The 10,129-nt window shown below is 38.3% G+C and overlaps 1 protein-coding gene across 3 annotated transcripts in view; it reads left to right on the forward strand.

The window, feature by feature from the left end:
- NEIL3 (nei like DNA glycosylase 3) overlaps positions 1-8,886 on the forward strand; it is a 30,865-nt gene extending 21,979 nt beyond the window's left edge. For all 3 annotated transcript variants that reach the window (XM_050945341.1, XM_050945342.1, XM_050945343.1), the window contains 3 exons: positions 1,888-2,314; positions 6,483-6,657; positions 8,147-8,886. In XM_050945341.1, the coding sequence (XP_050801298.1) occupies positions 1,888-2,314; positions 6,483-6,657; positions 8,147-8,329 (785 nt within the window). In that variant the 3' untranslated portion in view covers positions 8,330-8,886. The remainder of the gene's footprint in view (positions 1-1,887; positions 2,315-6,482; positions 6,658-8,146) is intronic.
- Positions 8,887-10,129: the final 1,243 nt, after the last annotated feature.

The raw sequence follows: 10,129 nt of genomic DNA on the forward strand, positions 1-10,129 counted from the left end.
AACACCTTGGCGGGCTGGGCCAGTTTGTTTACCTGCTGTGTCAGCAGGTTTGACGAACTGCGGCTCCCACTGCCTGCGTTTTGCCATCCCAGGCCAATAGGGGTGGCAGGAAGCGGCGCAGGATGTGCTGGCCACGGCTTCCCACCACCCCCATTGGCCTGGGATGGCAAACCACGGCCAGTGAGAGGTGCGGTCCACCGAACCTGCCAAGACGGCAGGTAAACAAACTGGCCCGGCCTGCCAGGGTGCTTACCCTGGCGAGCCGTGTGCCAGAGGTTGCCAATCCCTGCTGTAATATTTGTTCACTAATAGCCTAATTTTACAAAGTGCTGTGCATGCTTAACTCCACTCTGTTCAGAGTAGAGATGACTCTCGGCTCTGCTAGTGCCCTCTTGCAGTCAGGATACCTCCTACTAGGCCATGCTGCTTTTGACTAGATCTCCCTGAGACTACTCAGTAGCAGCTGTGGATGGGACCAACAGTGTGGGGAAAAGAGCTCTGAACTGTAATACCTCCTGCCTGGATTTGTCTGGAAATCTGTGTACCAAGCAGGGAATGGTGGAGAGCAGATTTCCCTGGGCTCCATCATTTCCAAAGTCTGCACAGAGACATTAAGTGGGGCAGGGGTGAGGAGCCCTTCCCAATTCTTCCAGGTGAAAAGGAGGTCTGTGTACAAAGGGAACTTTGAAAAACAGCCTAGGTTAAGAACCCAGCTCAAAAATCCTTTGGTTGCTACATGTATTCTAAGAATCTGCATCATAAGACCAAATGTGTTTTTAAGGAAGACTGCTTACATCACAGGCACATGTGCCTTTTTACCTCAAAAACACTTGCATCTCTACACTGTGCTTATGCTTCCTATGTATATGTGCAAGAAGTTTAAAAGATGATTTGATTGTCAAAACCAACTAGGGCACTTTAACACACAATTCCCACAACGTTTTGAAATTCCCTAGTCGATTTGAAAATCTTAATCATAGTGCTGATGTGTTTCTACTATAATATATAATTTAAACAGAGGCTCTTAATTCATTCTGGGTGTCTTTTTGTACTGGGAGTGAGATGCTTTGACTCCTATGCCATGTTTAGCTGGCACAAATGTCTTTCCCGAGGTCAGGAAGGAAGAAAAGTGTTTCTCTCTGCAGCTAGCACAGATTTCTGTTGACAGCAGAGGCTAAGCTTGCTGGTTCTTTTCCTCCAGAATCCCAGTGTGAGGAAACCTGTCTGCAAACTCAGATTTGCCAATTAACTTTTTTTAAATTTATACATGCACCTGATTTTCTAAAACTTACAGCAGTCTCTGTACAACAAAGGCATTGTAGCCTAAGGCTTTAGAACAAAATCCTGATTATTCTGTTTCTTTTCCTCCACTTCTTTCCCCATTCCAATCATGTAGCACTTAAGCTTTTATCAAAGACTGAGGTCTGTAACTTGAGGATTTGGTTAATTCAATGAAACCTCTTTATCTATAAAATTTCAATTACATATTTTCTGTTTTAAATCAAATTTTCTTCATGTTGCAGAAAGTAGTATGTAAAGTGGCTTTTTTTTCCCAATGTAGGGCTTTATCATTCACTTGTCTTTACAGACATTGAGATTCTTGGTCCCTTTTTTTTTGTTCAATTTTATATAATTAATTTTTCCCCTGAAGTTTCAGTTGTGAACAGTATTCTAGACTTGTGTAGTATTGTTACCTGCTGTTGAACAGCTGCCATGTTTGACTCCAAAAATGACTGAACTTCTATGACGGAGGAAAATGAATCCTGTATATATCTAATCTGTGAAGTAGTCTATATTGATGTAAGGCAGATGTTAATACATGCAGTTTGTATATGAACTATAGACAAACTTTCACACAAATGGATAACCAAGAATTTTTTCTCCAAGTTTCAAAGGTAGAGAATGATGAAGATTCTACAGCCTCTAATAGCAGTTTAGTCAAGTACCCTTGTAACTGCTTTGGAAAGCCAAACACAGAAATAAAGGTCAATAGGAAAACCACATTTGGAATGACAACTCTAGTTTTGACAGATCTCAGCAGTAAATTCACTCCCTTAAAAAATGACAGAAGTGATAGCCAAATGCCAGATGGGAATTCTCACTGTGACTCTCCAAGAAACTACAAATATTGCCAGAATAACACCCACCAGAGGAGTGGGAAAAAGTATGAATTTCATTCAGCAAACTCACTCACTGCAGTAAATACAGCATCACTCTCCCACCGTCAGGCTGATTCTTCTAATCCACTGCCGAAGAAACAGAAGATTGATCATTCATTCTCAGATTTCAAAAGTAACGTGAGTTTGTCAAATAGGTATGTTGTTTTCCAAAACTTAAACAAGCTTTTCAGATAAAGTGCATCAGTCTTCTATAAAAATAAATTTGCTAACTGGAAATTAATGTAAGTCTGCGTTTGGGGGGAAATTTGGTTTTGGCCTTTGATGTTTTACTTTAGGAACCTAAGCCAATTCACTTATTTCTCTTGTGCTGGTGTGATTGAGCAATGTCAAAAGTGCTTGCTGTAACTTCAGAAGGCTCAGAGGCAGAAGGGAGGAAAGCCCAGGGGGAGACATCGACCTGGAGATGGGACAATATGTTCCGTGGAAATGAGGCAAGTCAGAGTTGAGTGAGAGTCGGGGGATTGGGGAGGGAGAAAACAAAGCCAAAACAGGAAAATTCACAGAAAAGGAAGAAAATAAGAACAGATTTTAAAAAAACAAAAAGACAGCAAAAGGGGATTAGGGTATGATGAAAGTGTGCCAATCTATTACCATTAAAGGCTGGGAACCACTGGGTTGGCTGATTCTGATACATTTATGTCAAAGCCTGACACAAACATGTTTCACTGTCTGCAACCTTGTCTCCAAAGAAACAGGAATTAATGGGCGAGCATTGCAGGAACAATGTGATTGGGTGCCTTGGTGGACGAACCAGTGCTTCCCACATCCAAGAGCCCAGTATGTGATCACACTGTAATAAGAGAACTTTGAACAGTATTTACTTAAATATTGCTTCCGTTCCACTGACGTTTCAATTACTATCACTATCATTTCTGGAAAGAGATGGGATGAAATATCTTCACGTTTTTGGGGACCAGACTATGGGATATTATTATGTGGGTCTTGCTCTCTCTTGTTAGAGCCATTCCACAACAATTAAATAAGTAAACACTAAGTGGGCCAGAAAGAAAAGTAATCACTATATAGTCCAGTAAAAGAGAGATTTCGTCCCAGTAAAATTGGGAAGAAATCTCCGTATCTCACAAGGGTGTTTCTGGCACTTGGATATTATATAAAAGGACCCCCATAGGTAAAAATGAATGTAGCTTACAAACACTGTGACTTTTTTTTTTTAAATCATATTCTTTCTAATTTTCAAGTTAGGTACACTACATAGTGCTGATAGACCGTCAGTTTAAGGAACATATCTTCAATGCAGCCTCATTCTGATTAGCATGAGCATTCTATTGGGCACATTCAGATCCAGTAAAATACATACTTCCCAGTGGCACTTCCACTCAATGAATTGTATAAATTTCAAATTCCTTTGGTTTGTTTTGTTTCATTGTCCTTTGACTAGTCGCAGTAATATATCCTGAACAGCAACTGAAAATGAGCTACTCTAGAAACACTGGAACAAATCACAAAACTAGCCACCAGTGCGATTTTTCCCTGGTAATCTCTGGTCTCTGTGGTTAATTGGATTGTAATTATATTATTCAGTGCAAACATCCACTGGGCCTTGGACCTTGACTTTTGTCTAAAATGAAAATATCTTTAATTGCCTTGGGGTGCAGGAATTCATTCATTCTGGATGATTAAAAAAGCATAATGGTTCCAGTATTACTTTGATTGTTTCAGGTTTTTTAATCTTTTAGGAAATGTTTTGTTTTAAAATGAGAACTAATTTTATAGTAAAGATTATCAGGCCACGGTAGTTATATCATTATATTTTGCACATTTAAAAGCCAGATTCTCAGTTCTAAGTGGTTAGAGAAATCCATCCAGTGATGGGTATGGAGGGGCCTTTTGAGCTCCTGTGTTAAAATTCACTACCAAATTTAAGAGGAGGTTGGAGTGATAGTTCTTCTTTCCATGGAGTTATTCCATCTTTGGATCCCTGCCAGAGGTGACTTATTCCTGTGAAAAAAACAAAACACACTACTTCTGAAGACCTTTTTTTTTCATTTTGTTTTTTGGCTGCTGTTGCCGTTACTTTGGGAATGGACAAAATTATTATATTATATTATTTGCATTCACTTGCCAAAAAAATGGTTCTACAAAAAGTCATAAACCCTGCTTCAAATTTCACAAGTTAAACATTGGCCTGTTCTATCCTATATATTTAGTTTAATTTTTCCTAGACAACATATAATACTTTCAGAACAGCTTTAAAGGATGCAGTCAATTTGAAAATCACACTTGTTTGAAAATTTTTGACCTATTCTAGTTAAGAGAAATATCTAAGATTAATAAAATGGAAATGAGTGAATGGGAAAAATATTTCTCTTCCAGTTTGTTTACTTTGTGCATTTGACAGCACTTATGTCCAGACTTCAGAGGTGCAGAGCAACCCAGATTCCCATTGGAAAAATAAGCTTTTAGCATCTGGTCAGTTTCATTGCAGCCTGATGATTATCTGAACTCAGCTGTGGTAAATCAGTATGGATGAGTCAGTGGAGCTATGCTGATTTACCCCAGCTGAGGATCAGTCCCATGATCTTTTGCACTAGCCTTTCACTTTACCTTGCTGAAAGATCTATAAACACATCATCAGAAGGCAGAAAATTTATTATGAAAAATCAAGTTGATAGAGTGCCTTTTAAGGTATTTGTTTGCCAGGTGGTGTTTTCCTCCTTCCTTGGTTATCTTTGAGTATTTTTTTTAAATGGGAAAACAAGTTAATGAATTTGTTAGCCTCAGACTTCTCCTATTTGCAAGTACATGTTCACTTAGTACATGAGGCTTATCACCTCCTAAAGGGAGAGGAAAGAGATTTTTCTTGAGAGCTTGTTTAAAAAATTGAGCAAATGACAATGAGTTATAGACCAAACACCAAAGGTAAATTCTGCCTTTTGCTTAAATATGTATATTTCCATTACCTTAATATTGCAAAGTAATTGGCTAACAATCATATTTTAAATAGGGTTAGGTCAGAGGTTCTTCTGTACTACTGTGATTGTATCCAAAGAGACCATTAGGCTCACCAGTGATCTTCACTAGTCTTCCAAACCAGAGGTTCCAGCATGAACCTCTGTTGGAAAGTGACTGTTTGTAGACATTCCCCACATGTACCCATTTTAAAATAAACATGGTGGGCTGAGCTCTGAACAAACACAGACCCTGATAGGACAAAATGCAACAGATTGGAAGCAACTGAGGTGGTCAAGGGAGAGAAAGGAGGCATGGTAACAGTAATGAGAACACAAGGTTACGCAGATAACTTGTGCATAAAATGCCTGAAATTTCCCGGTCAGATTTTTGCTCTTTAAGGTAGAGATGAATGTATCTCTTACATTTTCACCTCAGTTTACATCACTAGTGTAAGGCTGTTCCACTCCACAAAAATGACATGTAGCCTGTACCTGTTAAAAACAGATTCCTTTTTTCTCTAAAATACTTTTAAAAAAAACTCACCTAATTTAAACTGTAGGTAACTAAGAAATATGTCCTTCTGTGTTGAATTCAGATACAATCTCCAACTATTGTTAATAACAGTAGGGGAGAACAAAGCGTCCTTACCAGCTATCAGTCATCTAGACAATTCCTTGTTGGAATATGATTAAGATCATTACAGTAGATTTGATCAAAGAGGGTGGAAAATTCTCTAAAGTGAACAAGTAGGTAAAGATCCTTGTCTAAGCTATTTGTGATGGTTTTCCATGGCATGAGAGACTGAGAAGACTGTAACTGTAACCTTTCTTGCTGCTGAAATTCAGGATGTCTTAAACTAGATAACATCTGATCCATAGTGGGAAAACTGGTATGCACACCTCTATCTCGATATAACACTGTCCTCGGGAGCCAAAAAATCTTACCATTTATATAGATGAAACCGTATTATATCGAACTTGCTTTGATCCACCGGAGTGGACAGCCTTGCCTGCCCCCCCCCCCCCCCCCGAGCACTGCTTTACCATGTTATATCCGAATTCGTGTTGTATTGGGTCACGTTATATTGGGGGAGGTATATGTAAAAGCCCTGAGGTAAGACAGCTTCTAGATGTATACTGGAATTTACTACTTTTTTTTTAAGAAGTTTAAATTTTAGCGTTCAGTGTCAGTGAAATTCATCTATTTTAGATGTAAAGAACCAAAGGGGTGGATTAGAAAAATTCTATCCAGCTGTCACTCTGTGCAAAAGTACATTATTGATAATCCTGTCTTACAAGCAGGTGTGTGTGTGTGTGTGGGGCAGAGGGAGTTGGTGGTGCTTATCCCTGTAATGTTATGCAGGAGTTATTTTGTAACCTGTCATTACAGTGAGCATCGAGTTAACATGACAGATGATATTTATACCTTAAATGTGGTCAGTCCTCGCTGCAGTAAACACAACCGCCTCTGCAGTCTCAGAGTTGTGAGAAAGGAGGGAGAAAACAAGGGCAGACAATTTTATACTTGTCCTCTACCCAGAGGGACTCAGTGTGACTATTTTGAAGTAAGTACAAGACCTCAGGCCTTAGTTTTAAGCTTTGCAATGAAACAAACAAAACTATTATTCATCAGTCAAAACCCCCTTTTTTGCTTTAACTATGTCCTTTTTTTCCATCAAATATTTTTAATGTTTTAGAAAGTATGAATTGTCAGCTTAATATTTAATGTTCACAAGTTCATATCATTTCCTATTTATTAAATAGGAAAAAAATAGCATGGAAAATGGATGCGATTCTGGCCTATTGTTGTGTTTTGTACCTGAGGAAGGTTGGATTGTTGTAGGTTTTTAAATTACTACTATTCAAAAGTAATGTCTTGAGGGAGATCCCACTTTGGCTACATCTATGCTAATCTGCTAGGTGTGTTTCTCTTGCTCGCATACATATACTCATGCTGGCTCTCATCAAGTTAGTGCAAGTATAAGTAGCAGTGTAGCCGCAGTGGCAGCAGAGGGTATGTGCTCGGTGTGGTCAAACCATATCTCCGCAGCCACCACCCATACTATCACAGCTACACTGCTATTTATACTTGTGATGGCCCAATGAGAGCAGGGGAATCACACCCCTAGCTTGGAGTTTAAACCTTGCCTGTACGCAGTTCAGTAGTAATTGAAATATTTAAAAATCCATTGTAGTAGTAGTAATGAAGAATCATAGTATGACTGTGTATGCATATTTGCAATCTTCTATATCTGAGTACTATAAGAAAATGAAATTTTATCTTAGATAAAATTTCAGAAGTATCCAAGTCCCACTAACTTTCAACGTGACTTAGGCTCCTTAAAGGCCAGAATTTCAAAAGTATTTAGGTGAGGTGCAGATAGTTACCTAATAGGGTTTTTAAAAGTGCCTTAGCAGGGTAGGCATATAACTCCCAGTTCACATGCTCAGTTATTTGAGGCTATCACTTGGGTAAAGAAAACGTGTGTACCATCTCCGGAGGGCGATGAATTTAGGCCCATTGTTCTACTGCAGTTTGTACGTAGGGTGGAGGTTGGGGGGGGGACTGGTGCATTCAAGTCAGTGGCTTTAGGACCATGTGACCAAGAAAGATTCCCCCTCAAATGCCACATGAGTCTAATTAGTAACAGCACTTGCTTCCCTTCATTATTCTTAGTAAAATGAGGAAATTGCAACTTAGACCTATTGATCTACACATGGGACTATCAGGCCACTGAGAAGAACTTGTAACACACTAATTCATTTGCAACACTCATCATTCAAAAGACAAGTGCATTTTAATACCAAGTTGAAGTTGTGTATATAATTTATTTACTGTAACTTCAGTTATAGCTATGGAAGTCAAACTACCTGACTCTAAGAAATTAAACAAGCAGTTTTAAGAGGAGCTTTTTTTTTGATTGCCACTTGCATGGCTGAATCAAGTGGGAGGGCTTATCCTGTAGGTCTGAATTTTTGTCATGGGTTTATAAAAAGGAATTTGACCATTAGACACAGTGACACCCATGGTAAATTAATAATTTCTCTTTACAGTGGGCAGACTTACAGTTTCCATTCTGCAATCATGGGAAACGCTGCATTATGAGGACAGTGTTGAAGATTGGGCCTAATAATGGAAAGAATTTTTTTGTGTGTCCTCTTCAGAAGGATAAACAGTGTGATTTCTTCAAGTGGGCAGAAAATGGACCAGGAATGAAGATTATTCCAGGATGTTGAGATTTTCATCTATGGTGACATTGGACTTTTCATACTATGTGTACTATAGTTCTGTGCTCCAAAGATGATGATTTTCGGAGATTCATTCTCAGGTGACATTTCACAATAAAAATTGCCTAGATTGTGTCTGGAAAGGAAAAATGTGAGGGAGGAGTTAGAGAAAATGTTGGTTTTTGTTCATTCCTTGTTGTTGTAGCTGTTATCTAATTGTAGCATCTTTCAGAATTAGCACTTAATGTATCTGGCATTCTGAAAATTAAATAATGGTAACATAACATTAGCATGCTAGTTTCCTGGGAGAAGACCTAGTCTGAAGGGGGAATAATGTATCTGTCATTAAGATGTAGCTGTCACTTGCAGTCTATGATGTAATATTCTGTCAGTGCAATATTTCTGGTTTTGATTGGAGTCTGTCTGTTCCTTACGTAGGCATTGTTAATTCCTCAGCATTGCAGGTGTTCAAACATTTATTATGTGATTTCTGAAAAATGTAACTTCTCTCAATATATTTTAAATAATTGGATTTTAATATAACTTCTCACATAATGGAAAGTGAAAATTTGGTGTTCAATAAAATTTAAGAAAATTAATTTTTTTCTATATAGATCCATGTTTAATGATTTGTTATGAGGCTCAGTGTATTTGTACACTCAAATCTTATACTTATGTAGAACTGATGAATGAAATGATTTTTAATTGTTCACTTTATTAATGTAACTTCTGTTCACTATTCACTACACTTGCCTACACTGTAACTTCTGTTCCATATTGTAATTCAGACCCCATTTTAAAAACACTCACTCCATTTTGTAAAAGCTTCCTCCAACCTTCATTTTTGCAAACCCTGCTGTAATCTTATTAGTTTAGATGTGTGAATGAGGTATGTATGAATGATAGAATCAACCTCCAGCCCCAGCCTGTCCTGATGAGATAAAGTTCAAATACCGATGGCTGAAGACCTAGACAACAGCCCTAAACAAAGTAAGAAGTATACACCCTAAAAAGAAAAGGACAACAGAAGGAAGATCAAAGCCAGGTCCAAGGCTGAAAGTCACGCCTGCAATTGATGGGTGATCAGTCTAAACCCAGAGGCAGCATGACACAGCAAGACCTATAGACTTTGAATCCAAACTAAAAGCCTATAAAAAAGAAGGGTGAGATGAGAGACTGGGTAACATTCTGCTGCCACCAACATGGAAGAACAGCGGTGCCTGCCCAACAGAGATCCAGCTCAGCCTTGTGCCCAGCTTTCCTGGCCAGTTAGCTGCCACAAGCTACGAACCCAAGCTGCAAAATCAAGCCATGAACTTAAGCTATCTTCAGGACTGGTAACTATGCAGCAGCTGCAGAACACCTGATGTATATGTGTGTGTGTAGGTATTAGGTATAAGGTGAGTGTATATATAGGTAATAGGTATAATGTGTGTGTATAAGAATTAAGATATTAGTTATTAGTCATAAATTGTTATAATAAATGTGGCATCTTTGCCTTGTCCCCTTTAATAAGATCCTGCTGGTTTTTACTGGTCTAATATAATTGGTATAACACTTAGTGTCTTCTATTACAAGGCTAACCAACAATAGTGAACTCATTAACATTTGTTTTATAATTTTACAAATCTCTCTAATGCATATTTTAATCTGTCTTAATGACTCTAGTGCCACTTAATAGACCCCTGAAAGGATGTTACTAGTGTTCTATTGTATAACAATACTAAAGACCCTAATTCTGTTGTGATTCACAATCAGTGTAAATCCGTTAAGCAACAGTGCTATTCATTCTTAACAGCTTCTGGAAAT

This window comes from Gopherus flavomarginatus, chromosome 3 (genome assembly GCF_025201925.1).
Source record: "Gopherus flavomarginatus isolate rGopFla2 chromosome 3, rGopFla2.mat.asm, whole genome shotgun sequence".
Classification (NCBI taxonomy): domain Eukaryota; kingdom Metazoa; phylum Chordata; order Testudines; family Testudinidae; genus Gopherus; species Gopherus flavomarginatus.